Source organism: Mobula hypostoma, chromosome 1, assembly GCF_963921235.1.
Source record: "Mobula hypostoma chromosome 1, sMobHyp1.1, whole genome shotgun sequence".
In the NCBI taxonomy this organism is placed as follows: domain Eukaryota; kingdom Metazoa; phylum Chordata; class Chondrichthyes; order Myliobatiformes; family Myliobatidae; genus Mobula; species Mobula hypostoma.
The window spans coordinates 194,253,136-194,271,109 of NC_086097.1; the positions used below are offsets into that span (position 1 = coordinate 194,253,136).

Sequence of the window (17,974 nt, forward strand, 5' to 3'; positions counted from 1 at the left end):
AAGGGAGAACACAACTACAGCTGTGAAGATCCCTGCTGCACCTGCACTCTCCATCTCAGAGGCAGATGTTAGGCTGCCTTTAAAGAGAGTGAACCCTCGCAAGGTGGAAGGTCCCGATGGAGTACCTGGTAAGGCTCTGAAAACCTGTGTCAACCAACTAGTGGGAGTATACCACCCCACCAGCCTCCGGGTCCAACATATTATTCTCCGTAACTTCCGCCACCTCCAACAGGATCCCACCACTAAGCACATCTTTCCCTCCCCACCTCTCTCTGCATTCCGCAGGGATCGCTCCCTACGCGACTCCCTTGTCCATTCGTCCCCCCCATCCCTCCCCACTGATCTCCTTCCTGGCACTTATCCATGTAAGCGGAACAAGTGCTACACACGCCCTTACACTTCCTCCCTTACCACCATTCAGGGAACCAAACAGTCCTTCCAGGTGAGGCAACACTTCACCTGTGAGTCGGCTGGGGTGATATACTGCGTCCGGTGCTCCCGATGTGGCCTTCTATATATTGGCGAGACCCGACGCAGACTGGGAGACCGCTTTGCTGAACACCTACGTTGTGTCCACCAGAGAAAGCAGGATCTCCCAGTGGCCACACATTTTAATTCCACATCCCATTCCCATTCTGACATGTCTATCCACGGCCTCCTCTACTGTAAAGATGAAGCCACACTCAGGTTGGAGGAACAACACCTTATATTCCGTCTGGGTAGCCTCCAACCTGATGGCATGAACATCGACTTCTCTAACTTCCGCTAAGGCCCCACCTCCCCCTCGTACCCCATCTGTTACTTATTTTTATACACACATTCTTTCTCTCACTCTCCTTTTTCTCCCTCTGTCCCTCTGAATATACCCCTTGCCCATCCTCTGGGTCCCCCCCCTTGTCTTTCTTCCCGGACCTCCTGTCCCATGATCCTCTCGTATCCCTTTTGCCTATCACCTGTCCAGCTCATGGCTCCATCCCTCCCCCTCCTGTCTTCTCCTATCATTTTGGAACTCCCCCTCCCCCTCCCACTTTCAAATCTCTTACTCACTCTTCCTTCAGTTAGTCCTGACGAAGGGTCTCGGCCTGAAACGTCGACTGTACCTCTTCCTAGAGATGCTGCCTGGCCTGCTGCGTTCACCAGCAACTTTTGTGTGTGTTGTGGGAGTATTCAAGGTCATTTTTGACCTCTCACTGCAACAGGCAGTAGTTTCCACTTGCTTCAAAAAGGCAACAATTATACCAGTGCCTAAGAAGAATAACGTGGGTTACCTTAATGACTAACGCCCGGTAGCACTCACATCGACAGTGATGAAATGCTTTGAAAGGTTGGTCATGACTAGATTGAACTCCTGCCTGAGCAAGGACCTGGACCAATTGCAATTTGCCTATCACCACAATAGGTCAACAGCAGATTCCTAACCGAAAGACCACAATCTGTGTGGATTGGTGATAACATATCCTCCTTGCTGACGATCAATACTGGCGCACCTCAGGGGTGTGTGCTTAGCCCACTGCTCTACTCTCTATATACACATGACAGTGTGGCTAGGCATAGCTCAAATACCATCTATAAATTTGCTGACGATACAACCATTGTTCGTAGAATCTCAGATGGTGACAAGAGGGTGTACAAGAGTGAGATATGCCAACTACTGGAGTGGTGCCACAGTAACAACCTGGCACTCAACGTAAGACGAAAGAGCTGATTGTGGACTTCAGGAAGGGTAAGACAAAGGAACACACACCAATCCTCATAGAGGGATCAGAAGTGGAGAGAGTGAGCAGCTTCAAGTTCCTGGGTGTCAAGGTCTCTGAGGGTCTAACCTGGTCCCAACATATTGATGTAGTTATAAAAAAGGCAGACAGCGACTATACTTTATTAGGAGTCTGAAGAGATTTGGCATGTCAACAAATACACACAAAAACTTCCATAGTTGTACTGTGAAGAGCATTCAGACAGGCTGCATCACTGTCTGGTATGGAGGGGCTACTGCACAGGACTGAAAGAAGCTGCAGAAGGTTGTAAATCTAGTCAGCTCCATCTTGGTTCTAGCCTACAAAGTACCCAGCCCATCTTTAGGGAGCAGTGTCTCAGAAAGGCAGCATCCATAATTAAGGACCTCCAGCACCCAGGGCATGCCCTTTTCTCACTGTTACCATCAGGTAGGAGGTGCAGAAGCCTGAAGACACACACTCAGCGATTCAGGAGCAGCTTCTTCTGCTATTCGATTCCTAAATGGACATTGAATCCCTGGACACTACTTCACTTTTTTAAAAACATACAGTATTTCCCTAATTGCACTTTAAAAAAATGTATTCAATATACGTTTTACTTGTTTATTATTTTTTCTTTTTTTTTCTCTGCTAGATTATGTATTGCATTAAACTGCTGCTGCTAAGTTAACAAATTTCACGTCACATGCCAGTGATAATAAACCTGATTCTGATTATGTTCCAGGATTTTGCCTCATATATAGTGAGGGAATGGAGATACATTTCCAAGTCAGAATTGTATGTGGCCTACAGGATAATTTCCAGGCTTTTGCCACTTTTATCCTTTTAACTCGAAGTTGTTGTCCAAAGAGCCCTGAGTTGCTGAAGTGCGTCCTGTCAATGTGAATACTGCCACTATCATGTGTTGGTGGTGAAGTGAGTGAATAGCTGTGGATGGAGTCTCTCTCAAGCAGGTCTGTATGACATTGAGTTTGCTATACATTTTGCTTCTATCAGTGCCTGTCATATCCCCATCAACGCCAGACACTTTATTAAAATTGCTCCTAATTTTTCGCAACATAGATGTTGACTGACATGAAAATTCTCATTCTCAATTCGTATAGGTATAACCAGAATGTGTTTTAGTTGCATTTTATTGTTTGTTCACTGTAACCAGGTAAGCATATATTCTAGAAATTTTTATAACAACAGACAAATTTCTTACCTTTATTCCACTATCCTTTAACAAGAAAGCTTTAATCATTGGTTCAGGAGACGGATTCCTCCAAGCATCACAAAGTTGCACAATCAAAGGCTTATCAAGTGTTTGACCATTTACCACTGTGATGGGCTAGAAATAAAAATGTACAACTCAGGCAAAAAGATAAGAAACAATTGCCTTGATCACTAAGATTCAAGCAAGGTGTCCACAGAAACAAACTGCAAAGATGACGACAAGTTGGTTCAGTCATTTTTGTTCAACCTCCAAAAACAAACTGATGCATTCAGTTGGAACATAAGAGTTCAATATATCTAGAAGTCTCAATCCATTATTAGTTCATTATAGCTATTGTGGTTCACAAGTCAAGCAGTAGAAGTTATTCCTGATAATATTCCTCAGCATTAATCTAAGCTGGAAAAACTTCCAGGGCATTAAAGTAGATAAAACCCCAGGGCCGGACAAGAGTGTATCCTTGGTCTTTGTGGGAGGCTTGAAATAAAACTGCTAAACCCTGTGTGGAGACATTTGCTTCATCATTAGCCACTGATGAAGTTCCTAAATACTGGAAGGTGGCTGATGTTATTTGAAAAGGGTAGCAAATACAGGCCAGGGAACTACAGATCACTCAGCCTGACATCAACAATGGGGAAGTTCCTATACGGAATTAAGGGACAGGACCTATCAGCATTTGGATAGTGTGATTAGGACAATTCACACTGGCTTTGTGCATGGGAAGTCAAGCTTCACAAACTTATGACATTTTTTTTGAAGAGACAACCAATAAGAGATTCATGAGTGTAGGGAAGCGTATTTTGTTTATTTGGGCCATAGCTAGGCCTTCAACAAGATCCCGCATGGTCGGCTGCTCTGGAATCCAGGGAGAGCTAGTTAGGAATATTCAGAATTGGCTCAGAGGATGGAAGCAGAGGGTGGAGGTTGCAAGTTGTTTCTCAGAATGAAGGTTGATGACTAGTGCGTCAAAGGGTTTAGTACTTGAACACTTGTTATCAGTTAATTACATAAATGATTAGGATGCAAATGCACATGGTTTTATCAGTAAGTTTGCTGATGACACAAAAGTAGGTGGTGTTGTTGATAGTGAAGGCGGTTATTGTACATTGCATGGGTTGATCAGTTGGGGTGCTGAGATGAGAAGTGGCAAATAGATCTCAAGCAACAATATATTCCCAATAACTTTGTACTATTATTATGTCCTGTTTATATTTTATGAAACTAATAAAAAGATTGAAAAAGAAAGATCTCAAGCAAGACAAAAATGCTGGTGAACGCAACAGGTCAGGCAGCATCTATAGGAAGAGGTACGGTCAAGGTTTCGGGCTGAGACCCTTCGTCAGGACTAACTGAAAGAAGAGATTGTAAGAGATTTGAAAGTGGGAGGGGGAGGGGGAGATCCGAAATGATAGGAGAAGACAGGAGGAGACAGGAGGGGGAGGGATGGAGCTAAGAGCTGGAAAGTTGATTGGCAAAAGGGATGCAAGGCTAGAGAAGGGAGAGGATCGTGGGACGGGAGGCCTCGGGAGAAAGAAAGGTGGAGGGAAGCTCAGAGGATGGGCAAAGAGTATAGTGAGAGGGACAGAGGGAGAAAAAAAGAGAGAATTTTAAAAAAAATAATTAATAAATAAATAAATAATGGATGGGGTACCAAGGGGAGGTGGGGCATTAACGGAAGTTAGAGAAGTCAATGTTCATGCCATCAGGTTGGAGGCAACCCAGACGGAATACAAGTTGTTGTTCTTCCAACCTGAGTGTGGCTTCATCTTGACAGTAGAGGAGGCCATGGATAGACATATCAGAATGGGAATGGGGCGTGGAATTAAAATGTGTGGCCACTGGGAGATCCTGGTTTCTCTGGCAGACAGCATCTGCAGATTTCCTTGTTTGCGTTTTTAAATAGATCTCAATACAGTTAGTGTGAGGTGATATATTTTAGAAAGTTCAACCGGCGTAGAATTTATACTATGAATGGAAAGGCACTATGGAGTGTAATGGAACACACGGACATAGGAGTACAACATATAGTTTATTGAAAGCGACATCACAGGTAGACAGGATAATGAAAAATTTGCTAGCCTACGGACCTATCAGCATTTGGATAGTGTGAGTAGGACAAGTCACCATTGCTTCATGCAAAGAAAATAAAGTTTTGCAAACCTTTGAAGATTTTTTTTGAAGAGGTAATCAAAAAGAGGTTCATGAGAGGAGGGCAGTGCATTTCATTTTATTTGGACTGTGGCATTTAATTATTGTGTTGTTTTGGTCACCCTGTTATATTTAGTAAGGACAGAATTACGCCGGGAAGTGTGAAGAGGAGATTTATGAGGATACTGCCAGGACTAGAATAAAAGGGAGAGGTTGTCCAGGCTGAGTCTTGGAACATTGGAGAATGAAGGGTGACTTTATGGAAATGTTTAAGATCATGAGAGGTTGACATAAGATGGATTGCAAATCTTTGCCCAGGGTAGGGAAGTCCTAAACTAGGGGGCATAGATTTAATTTGTGGGAGGAAAGATTTTAAAAGGGATCCGAAGGTAATCTTTTCCATACAATAGGTGGTGAATGTATGGACTGACTTGCCAGAAGCAGTGGTTGGGGCAGGTACAATAGAATCAGAAGCATTTTGTGGCTTAGAGGGATATGTGATGAATGCAAGGAATTGGACTAGCTGGGTGGGCACAGTGACTAACTGGTTAGGCCAAAGGATCTTTACTTGTGCCGTATTGCTCTATGACTCTAATTATTGCTGACATCCTGCTCCAGATGAAATTTGAAATTATTATAAAGTCACTCAATTATTGTGTTTCCAGATGTCCATAATTATATTTTACATTACTTTTTAGTAATGCACTTCAATGTGATTGGATTCTGCGACTAGCGGTGTTGCACAGGGATCTGTAACAGGACCCTTGCCGTTTATGATTGGGAGCTGGATGTAGGTGGCATGATGTGTTAGTCTTCAGATGAAACTAAGACTGATGGAAATGTAGATAGAGTAGAGGGTATTCTTAGGCTACAGAGTAATATTAATGAAGAAGACTGGGAAATCTCATATGGAGTTTGTTACGCAATGATTATGAGAGCACTAATGAGGCTAGGACATGCACAATGAATGGTGGGTTCCTGGAGACAGTGGGACCTTAGTATACATGTCTAAAGGTGCCAGTTCTCACTGGTTAAGAACGCATATGGGACGCTGGACTTCATTGGTCAGGACAGTGAATACAAGATCAGACATGTTGCGGTCCAACTTTATGAAACATTGGTCAGACCTCAGATACTCTGGTTACCATACCAAAGGAAGGATGTGATAGAAGCGGCGAGAATACAGAGGAAATGTACCAAGATGTTGCCAGGGACAGAATGTTTCAGTTGAGGAGACAGAATGAAAAAGCTGTTTTCCCTGGAGTAGAGGAGGTTAAGAGGAGGCCTAATTGAGGGGTATAGATGGGAATGTGTTTTCTCCACTTACCCTATTTCAACGATTTAGCAGAATTTAGAAGGATTATTTTCAGAGAGTGGGCTGAATCTGGAACGTATCACTGGAAAGAGTAGTGATTGCAGAGGTGCTGACACCATTCAAGTGTCCAGATGCTAGACAAACATTTGAATCATTGAGCCAAGGGCTGGAGCATGGGATTATTATGAATGGGTGTCCACTGGTGCATAGAATGGCCTTATATATGTTACACAACTTTATTCGTAATTTAAAAAAATTCAGAATGATGTAGACAAAGCAGTAAATATTACTCAACATTTAAAGTTGACAAAGTTGTGAGTAAGTATTTTACAGGCAAAGTTGTCAGCAAAGTTTCAAGGACAAAGTCTCTGCACATGTACTGCTCAAAGTTGTACTCTGTGTACATACTTAGATAATACTTAGATTTCGGGTAGATGAACTCGTCAGCCTAGGAAGGCAGTCCATCTAAGAGAGGGAAAACTCTGATTTCGAACCTCCGCTGCCTTGCAGCCATACCCACTCATGGGAAAGGCTTTGGGAGTAAACCCTGAGGACAAATCCAGAGCTGGAGTCCCTAAGGCAGTCTGACGTTGCCTTCAACCTCGTTCCGGCAACTCCTGCGACAACACTGGTGCCAAGCTGTACTGGCCCTTGCCCTTCCCTTGGACAACATCGGTGTCTTGGAGAGGGGAAACTTGCTGCATTGGCAACTGCCGTTCTTCCATACAACCTTGCCTAGGCCTGCGCCCATGGGCTCACGAGACTAACGGATGCCACCTATCACCTATCACTTAGATGATAAAAGTACTTTGTGATACTACCACTAGAATTCTAGATACCTTTGCACTGAAGCCTAGAAAATAGCTAAATGGCTGTTAGCCGACATTGAACAAAATCCCATTTGAGGATATTTGTCAGTGAAATCAATCTTAATCTCTATAGACTTCATTTTTGAGCAGCTTTATTTTGGGTTACCATGCTATTTAATCTTTTGTAACACATACAAATGCTGGAGAAACTCCACAGGTCAGGCAGCATCTATGGAAATGAATCATCAACAGTTGAGATTTCGGGCTAAGACACTTTGAGAATGAAAGGGGAAGATGCCACAATAAGAAGAAGCCGGTGGGTGGGAGACGGTGGATGTAGTAAGAAACTGAGAGGTGATAGGTGGAAAAGGCAAAGAGAAGGAGAAGTGAATATTCATATACTTAAGGTAATCTAACTACTCTAATTTTACCTCTTCCGTACTTCCCAGGTCAAGGTTAGAAATTTGGGTTGGAGGTCCCGCAGTCAGATGAATTCTTACATAGTCTACAAATTCACGCCAAGCAAAACAAATTTCTTTGTGACCAGTGCGTCCTGGTAAAAACTTTATTCCCCGAACAACCATATGCTGGTTATTTTCCTGGAAGTAGTAAAAGAATGATGAGCTCAGAATCATATAGAAGCTATCATATAACTGTAGATACATCATGTCTACATAGAAAAGTTTAAGACACTTAATCAAGTATTGACTGAAGATATTTGAACGTTAAAAAAGCCAAAATTTGTATTGTCAATTCTTTTATTAAGAAAAAAAGAATTGTCAAAGTTAGCTTAAAGTTGTCAAAGTTATACTTAAGAATTTGGATATATACTGTGATGGATTTTAAGGAGTTTAATTCTCAATAGAGCACTTCAAATCATGCTGTCCAAATGCTGGACATAGAGTCCAGCACACTCAATATACATACACCCATATACATAAGCATTTGGGAGACTGGTAGAATAGATTTTCAAGCTCGTGTAGGCATCTTCTGCCCGGTGCAAACTTTCTTTGCAGCTGTGTTTTTGACTGTGAACTATTGAAGTTAGGACAGAAAAGGGGATGCCATAGGGTTGTTTTTGTGACTAGGTGCCTGTGATTAATGGCATTCCCAGAGGATCTGTGAAAGGTCTCCTGTTGTTTGTAACATACATGAATGATTTAATTGTGGATGTAGGTAGTACAAGTTCACAGATGACTATAAGATTGGAGTTGCTGATGGCGTGGGGGGCATTCTTTGGCCCCCACAATCATATCCACATATTTGTGAAATGACAGCAAAATGGAGTTTAATCTAGATAAGTGCAAGGTGATGCACTTTGGGAGCTTTGTTGAAACTAAGACATAGAGCATCAATGCTAAGTTCTTAAAAAAAAAAGCACTGAAGGGATGAGAGGCCTCGGTGTGCAAGTCCAACTTTGAAGGTGGCAGTGCAATGTAATAAATGGTTAAGACATATGGGATGCTTGCCTATTTAGAGTGGAGATTCTGCTCCAACTTTATGAAACATTGATCAGGCCTCATCTAGAGTACCGTGTGCAGTTCTGGTCACCACACGAGAGATAATGCTACAAAAGGTGCAGAGAAAACTCAACGAGATGCTTCAGGGATAGAGCATTTTAGTTATGAGGGGAGGCTTAGGCCAGACCTACTTTCCCTGGAGCGAAGCTTGTAAGGGACTATGATTAAAGTATATGTGAGTATGGGAGGCATATATAGTGTAGATTTCAGGCATCACTTTTCTCCTTAGAAGGTGAATAAAAGCAAAGGACCTAGATTTAAAATAAAATGTAAGAAATTCATCCAGAGTTTGCAATTACCTTGAATGCACTACCACGGAGAGAGTGGTGAATGCAGATTTGCTAACATATTTAAGGCTAAATTCTAACTTATAAAGAACTATAATGTTGTGGATTTTTTTTGCAAAAGCACATGCTTATTTTTTAAAAAATCAAATATTACCTAGAAAAAGAGACATGCAAAAATTATATTTAAATATGGATGCTTTACCTGCCAAATGATTTTTAATGAGTTCTTGTCGAGTCCGTCAGCAGCCACTCCCAATAAATTTATACAAGAGGATGTTAGGTTCTGAATATGATTGCCATGTCGATCAGTAAGCATTGCATCTAAAAATCAAAAAATTATTTTACATCAAGATGAACTTCAACTTCATACTGACATTTAAAAAAAAATTACACGAATGATCAAGCATACAATGTTACAATAAAACAAAACTTACATATTTCTCCTTGTAATTCTTCACCCATCTGGACAGTGCTTAATCCTTTCAAAGAACATTTCAAAAGCTTGGGTTCATCTGGCTGTGGTCTTTAAAAAATGAATTGTAACATATTAAATTAAAGTTACGATTTTCTTCAATTGACTCGAAGGGCAGAGCAGCCTAATTTGCTCCGATGTCTTATGGTTTTAACTACACATCTCCAAGACTCCAGCTTCTAGCATCCTAAGCCAGCATGGTTCAATTTAAAAATTAATTTACAAATACAGCTCAAAAGCTCTATTTTCTAGGGAAATGTTCTCAGGCTACAATAATCAGTTGATTCTATATATGTGATTTACTTTCGGGTCTCAAACCTGACTGCAATGCATTTCACTATGCTTGGGATTCTTCTGCTTCATACATTTACTTACTTTTCTTTCTCTTATACCACCCGCCCACTACCCGACCTTGCCTTATATACAATTCAGCTATATTCCTTTATTATACTTCTTCTCCTATATGAAGGATATTTTAAAATTAAGGACCGACTGTAAAGCATGTGGCAAATTTGTAAAAGGCATACATCATATGTTTTCATATATAGTGGATTCTGGTTAATTGGGCCATCAGTTAATCAGGGCAACTGCTTATTTGGGACAACTTTTAAAGAACAAATACTAATCGAGAAGATAGCTGTGTTTCCCTTCATTATTTGGGATGCTATGCCACTAATTGGGACAGGAGACTGTTCTGAACAACTTCTAAATAGTGTTAGTCACATGAACTTGTGTGGCCATTAGACACCACACCATTAAAAGTTTTTAAATAGCATTAGTTACACGTGTTTGTGATTTAATGACTTCAACATGTTAGGACTACAGAAAGTTTGGACGCATTGACAATCATCCTAAATATTACAATGAAAAAGACGATTTGGAAGATGCAGGCTGTCTATTGTCTGCACTAATATTGTTCACTTACAGTCAATCAAAAGAACACAGAAGTGTGTTGGTGTCTGTCGTACCCAATAATAACAGTGAAACCTGTGAGTTTTTGAAGTGGAAAAGCCACTGCAATGGGACAGTTCCACTCTCTCGACCTTAGAAGTTTGAGTCCAGTGGTACGAGTAGTCGTCACAAACTGGTGTCTTCCCCGGTAGCAGTGGATAACCATGACTACTTCTGCGCCTTGTCATGCCCTTCGCTCACCACGAAGTATTGTAGAACTACCTCTTCACTAGAGGTGCTACCCCTGCCTGGATACCCCATACATTTCAGAATTCACAGAATTAATCCTTCTGTCAATAACTATAAGAACTAATGCACTTTTACTGTACTGTAGCAGGATTGGTAGTGTTCTAATTCAGTATTTCATTTAAATGCATAATTTGTTACTCAGTTAAATAGTTTGTCTGTTTTTATATACCTTTTTAACTATTAAGGGGAGGCTGCTTAATTGGGCCAAAATGTACTGGTCCTGATGTGTCCCAATTAACTGGAATCCACTGTATTAGAATAAGAGGGGGAAAAAAAACACACAGCATGACAGAATATACAAAACTTACATAGATTCTAAAACTGTTCTTAAATTTCTACAATGTAAATCCTCTGGGTAAAGTAAACGGAATAATCTAAGAATCTGCTTGAGACCTCGTGGGATTTTGAGCAAAACCTGCCAAGTGCATTGACTAGCAGGTGACAGTCAGATAGATGGGTACCAGAACTCTATGCACATTATATTATATGAGCTGCCAGCCCCGGTGGTGAAGGTGGAAACGATAGGGTCTTTTAAGAGACTCCTGGTTAGCTACATGGAGCTTAGAAAAATAGAGAGCTATGGGTAAAGCCTAGGTAGTTCTAAGGTAGGGACATGTTCAGCACAGCTTTGTGGGCCAAAGGGCCTGTATTGTGCTGTATGTTTTCTGTGTTTCTATAATAGTATTGAAAATTATCAACATGCTAATACTGTACCTGAATAAATATCTGTATACCTCCAATACAAGTTACTGAATATTTGAAAACAAAGTCAAACAGCATTTGCAGAAGAAAATTAGTTTCTAAATATTTTGCACTCCTAATAAAGGCTACCCAACTTGTAAGGATTAACATTTATTGCCTTTATTGGATAGGTACTTGAGGCATGATTGAGGTTTGCTGTGAATAAATGAAATAATATTGTCTGTGAGAATAGAAATTCATCCATTCCAATATTTTTGAGAAACAGTGGGCTTTGCATAAATTAAAACGAAGTGAACAATGGAGAAGGTATTTTCGAGTGTCTAATCCATATTTTGTAGTTCATACAGAGAGTAATTTATACAAATACATCTAAATGGAATGCACATTGACCTGACTGGTAAGGACAAGATAAAGGCTCCTTTGCTTACTTTACTGTAAATGCACTCTCCAGTGAAACATGATCATCTTGGTATGATACCTGACAATAACGCATATCCTTAACAGAGCAAGGTACTTTTACATCAGGCAATAACCCTTGAATTAAATGTTCTCTATTTATACGTGGTGTCCAGTTGACCTAAAATATAAAATAATTAAGCATTTGGTTAAAGAAAAAAGAGCAAAACTTCAATGCAGTGTTAAAATAAACCATTGATCTGTATGTCAAATTATATTAAACATAAGTTATATTAAATTCATATTGTACTGGAAAAGTTATATGAAATTTGATTTTACTGAACTTGATTAATTTTTGACTAATCTAAAATTGATGCTGAAAAATGCAAATAGGTGTTCAAAGTGATGACTTTGAAATATCACCATCACAAAATGAGTGCAAAACAGTGTGAATTTGCTCTAATTAACTAAAAGGACAATATATAAAAAAAACAGCCTAATAACAGGAATTGGAGTTGAGCAATTTATGTGTTGAAACGTTGGATCTATAATGCTTCCAAAAAGACTGCTAACTATATAATAAAAAATCTTAAAATTCTAACCAGGCAAATTCAGATGTGGGCAGATAAATGGCAGATGAAATTTAATCTAATTACATAAAGGAAGTATAAGTATTAGATATTAACATACCATAGGTGGTCTTGAGTTAGAAAGTACACTGTATGAGAAGGATTTGGGTGCCCTGGTAGACTCATCACTATCAACATCTAGACAATGCACAGAGGCAATTAGGAGGGCTAACAGAATGCGAACAAAATGAAAATTATGAAAGGGATAGATAGATAGAGGCAGGAAAGTTGTTTCCACTGGATGGTAGATTAGAATTAGGGGACAGAGCCTCAAGATTTGGGGTGTAGATTTAGGATGGAGATGAGAAGGAACTGCTTTTCCCAGGGAGTGGTGAGTCTGGTATTCTCTGCCCAATGAAGCAGTGGAGGCTACCTCAGTTATATATTTAAGACATGGTTGGATAGATTTTTGCATAGTAGGGGAATTAAGGGTTATGGGGAAGTAGGTGGAGATGCCCACGGCCAGATCAGGCATGATCTTATTGAATGACGGAGCAGGCTCGACAGGCCAGATGGCCTATTCCTGCTCCTATTTCTTATGTTGGGCTATATAATGTGCTCAGTGGAGGCCACACCTTGAATATTGTGTGAGGGATGTGAAGGTACTGGAGAGCCCAGAGAAGGACTAGACTCATTCCAGGTCAGCAGGGTATGAGCTATGAAAAAGACTGAAAGAATTAAATTTTTTTAGCCTAAGTGAATGTAGAATGAGAGGAGACATGATAGAAATGTTCAAAATCATTAAGGATATAAGTAGATGCCAGCTGCTACTTCAAAATTAATCCATCAAAGACACGGGTCCATAGGTGGAGACTGGTTAAAGGAAGCATTTCTTTATACAGCGAGTTGTGGACACACGGAACAAACTACCTAGTTGTGTAGTTGAGAGTAGTACCTTCGAGAATTTCAAATCTAAACTCCACAGTTATTTCAACACACTATGTGAATAGGAATTTGGCAAGCTTTGTTGGGCCGAATGGCCTGTTCTTGTCAAAAACTTTCTAATGTCCTAATGAATTTCGAAGACAGGATACTGCACAATGCAGAGCAAGGACAAGCATCTGAAACAGTCACCTACTGACTGGAGTAAGTGATTTTGCTTTCAAAGTATCAACCAAATGAAACCAGAGGAGGAGTAAAACAAACCCTGGGGTCTGCATTTGTTTAACAGAATAGGTCCATGCCAAGGCTGAAAGAGACAAAAGCATAAAACAACCTGAAGGAATTTGTCAAGGTGTGTTACGTTGGTCTTGAGTAGGAAGAGATGTGAAGATTTGACAATTAAGCTTATAAACAGCCAGTGAACAAATTACAGGTAGTTTCAAAACAGGGCTATCAGGAGTGAAAGAATTAAGTACCATGAATTTATATCTGCATATTTACAATAAGTTGCTAAAAGCAGGGTCACCACATATAATACTGAGGAACAAATAGGCTGGTAAGGTAGACAAATGGGATTTACTGAGATCAAATGTAATGAGACAATAAAAGAAACAGTTGGAAATTAAGTTAATTGTTATTAATGGTGGGGAACAGTAGTGCATATGTACACATGATATAATGAGAGACCTGAATTTTATAATAAAGTCAGGAAGGAAAATAAACACAAAGTTTAACATTTTTTCTTTAAAACTAAGCAGAATTTAACCCAAAGATTACATAATTCTGTCCAATATTCTACTGCAGGGAATCCAGAGATACAGATCAGTGAAGGAAAGAACAATCAAAGGAATATCAACTTCAAACACTTCTTGTCATCCACATATTGTTTTGAGTTTGATATCTCTAATTTCAGGAAAAAAAGACCAAGGAAAATACCTAATTTCAGAATCTTTACTCATTAATTCAATCTCAATAATTTAAATTGATATTATGACTGTTTCAATTCTCAGAAGAAAACCACACAGATAATTTATAGATCTTTGATCAAGAAGACAGAAAGTAATTTTGTTATTACGTGATCAATAGAATGCTCAAGATGTAAAAAAGAAAAAACTGATTGCATGTTAAGTGAAGAAGTAAGAGAGCTAATGTCTCTAAAACTTTGTTAGTGATTAGCTTTTAAGTTTGGAAGTTCATGTCACCAGCAAAGCAGGCCAAATTATCTCATGCTGTAATTTCAATTACTCTTAGACATTTGCATTTTAAACAATGTAATATTATACAGAATGTTAATCAAATGAGCTAAAGATGAGTATCTACCTTAATTTTTTCAGCTAGAGATGAATTGACAACAATCTGCCGATCACCCTCATCATACATCCGAAAGATAAGGTTATGAATTGTGTCACCAGCTATCCAATCAATTTCATCCTGGTGTTTAATATGTATCGATTTCTGTCCATCCATACTGAATATTTGTAGTTTGGCAACTTGAGTGCTAGGCAGCAATTTGATTACTTTCTCCAATGAAGGAACATCTTTGTAGCTCTGCATATTAAGAACAACACATTTTTTTTTAATAAAGACAAGATTCTGGAGAACATTTGGCCCATTGAATCTGCTCTGCCATTTCATCATGGCTGATGCATTTCCCTCTCCGCCCCAGTCCCCTGTAATGCATCATGCCCTGACTCATCAAGAACCTATCAACCTCTGCCTTAAATAGACTACTTGACCTGCTGAGCTCCTCCAGCATCTTTCATGGATTTCTATATCACCTTAACAAACAATGACATAAAATATGAAAAAAAATTTCTGGTGGAAATATCTTAGTACCTTTTTCAACTGATAGCACTTACATGAATTAACAAGCACCATAAAATTGAAATTTTGTGAACAATTTGTACACAAATTTTATCATAGCAAGTTTGTCCAAGTTTGGTTCAACAAAAAAAATACAAATATTCAAATGAAGGAAACTGGCAATAATTGCATTGCACTCAGGAAAAAAGAGCAAATCTAGAAGAAAATATGGCAACTATTGAACTGACAGTTTGTCACTGTGTTGCTAAACAGAAGTGAAATACTGGCTGTCCCCAGTTGGCAGAGTGTAATCTGAACCCCTGTGATCACTGACATCAATAGTTTGCAACCTACGGTCAGCTATTCTCCTTCCCTCTTTCTATATTATTTGCTAAGTCCTTTCTGCAAAAGTCCTTTATCAGTTCATCTTCAACAAAATAGTACTGTCAAAATATTATACCCATTTCCAAAAAAGCATAATGAATCAGCATAGTAATCTAGAAAAAGGACATCCCAAAACCAGAAAAAAAATGGGTTAGCATTTGATAGTCTGCACAAAGTGACTAATCTTTTTACATGCATTGAGAAAGAAGGTACAAGAGCCTCAGGACTTGCACCACCAGGTTGAAGAACAGTTACTACCTCTCAACCATCTGACATCTGGACAAAGGGGATAACTACACTTAATTGCCCATCCATGGAGATGTTCCCACAACCAACGATCTCACTTTAAGGACTCATTTTCTCTTGTTACTTCATGATCTCATTATTTATATTTGCATTTGCACTGTTGTCTTCTCCACTCTACTTGACCTTTCTTTGATCCTGTTCATTACTAGAATTAGAATTAGAATTAGATGTACTTTATTAATCCCGAGGGAAATTTGGTTTTGTTACAGCTGCACCAACCAAGAATAGAGCGTAAATATAGCAATACAAAAAACCCCAACAATCAAACAACAAAATGCAAACTATGCCAGATGGAAAATAAGTCCAGGACCAGTCTATTGGCTCAGGGTGTCTGACCCTCCACGGGAGGAGCTGCACGTTCGATGGCCACAGGCAGGAACAACCTCCTGTGTCGCCAGTGTTGTATCACGGTGAAATGTGGCCGAAGTCCAACAGTAAAAAGTTCAATATCCAGTCTGCAAACATGTTCCTCGATCGTAATATACCCCGGATTGCACCATCCGTTGTTAACCAGAACAGTAAGCACAAAACTCCTTTACGCTTACTGCTCTCGGTGCACTTCCGGTCAGCCGGAACGGTATTACCCACCAAACTCCTCTTCTCCATAAGTCTCTGTTGTCTCGACCCGGTCCTCTTTCCTCGACTTTGTGATCTATTCTATAGATCTGCTGAGTATGCCTCCAGGAAAATGAATCACAGGGTTGCATATGGTGACATATACACAACTCTGATAATAAAATTTACTTTGTACTTTGTAGAAGGGATGTGGAGAAATATAGTTGACATGCTAGTAGACTTGAAACGCATTTGATAATATATCACATACCACAACTATTAACAAAATTGAAGCAAATATAATTAAAAACACTGACTGCATGAGCACAAGATGAACGAGAGGACAGAAAGTAATTTTGTTATTTTTATTTTAAAAAGGTAGAGAGAAGAAGTGATTTTTTTTCTTTTTTAAAACAGGCAACTAGTCTCACTCATTTTTGCATTTCTTAGAGATATCCACAAACTCGTGGCAATCTAGTAACCTCTCAAAAAGTATAATTTTCAATTAAAGCAGTCTCCACACAATGTTCCAGTATTCATAGACCTTTTATCCTATCCCTTGTGATGAGCAGTCTTTATTTGATGTAGTGTGGTTATTGAATTTGCTCAGAATGCCCGCAAGAAAACACAATTTCAGGGCTGTATATAGTGACATAAATGATAAATCAATTTACTTCGAACTTTTACATGGAGTTCCTAGCTTTGCTTGAATCAAATTTATTTTGTTCATTAACATCTACTAAATTATTAAAACTTCGATTATTAAAACTTATAACTAATTTTGTTGAAATGGAAAACATCAATCCCAGTTCCAACTATATCTTTATTTCCATTATTTGATCCAATAGCTTATGCTTGTTTCATTTTTGATTCTTCATTATTTTCTAGAAACCAGAAGGCTGCCAATGTTTCCAAAAATACATATATCAAAGTTGCTTTAGTGAACTGCATGAAATGATTTGCTGCAATTACCTAAAACTCAAATCTTCATTTTGAGAACCGCCAGAGATAATTTTTAAATCAAATCTATGCGAATGAAACATTTAAACCTGCATAAATAAACCACATGCTGGACTTCGGTTGTTCAGTTCCACATATTTAAGTCAAATGCTCATATAAATTCATTAACAAGTCAATCCAAATGTTACTGATCAGCTGATTCACGATCATCATTTTATATTATGTAAAATTATTTTATTTTGCAATAGTACATTACAAAGAAAAAATTACAAATAAATAGTGCAAAACAAAAACAGGAAGAGTTCTCAGACTGTTCAGAGATCTGATGTGGAGGCAAAGAAGCCGTTTCTGCATTTCAACCTGGATCTCATAAAACTCAAATTTACATCTACTAGTTTATTTGCAAAACCATCTCAGATGAATAACTGTTCATGCTAATAATAACTGAAATGTAACAGAAAGGGAAAATGAGGGGGAAAAACAATAAGCGAGCCATACTAGAAATATAAATTCATCACATGGCTCAAAGTGGCAAACAAACAGGAAAACAAAGGACAGTGGAAGTCAAAAAAGACAATTAGTGTATCAGTACATTTCACTTGTACAACAACATCTATTGGCTAAAGCTATCAAAGTCACAACAGAAATAGTGTTGAATAA

General features: G+C 39.1%; 1 protein-coding gene across 2 annotated transcripts in view; it reads right to left on the reverse strand.

Moving 5' to 3' along the window:
• The window catches only part of smchd1 (structural maintenance of chromosomes flexible hinge domain containing 1), a 173,149-nt gene that overhangs the window by 63,690 nt on the left and 91,485 nt on the right, over positions 1–17,974 (reverse strand). For both annotated transcript variants that reach the window (XM_063062435.1, XM_063062426.1), the window contains 6 exons: positions 14,627–14,854; positions 11,828–11,976; positions 9,460–9,548; positions 9,228–9,346; positions 7,650–7,817; positions 2,938–3,063 (listed from right to left, as the gene is read on the reverse strand). In XM_063062435.1, the coding sequence (XP_062918505.1) occupies positions 2,938–3,063; positions 7,650–7,817; positions 9,228–9,346; positions 9,460–9,548; positions 11,828–11,976; positions 14,627–14,854 (879 nt within the window). The remainder of the gene's footprint in view (positions 1–2,937; positions 3,064–7,649; positions 7,818–9,227; positions 9,347–9,459; positions 9,549–11,827; positions 11,977–14,626; positions 14,855–17,974) is intronic.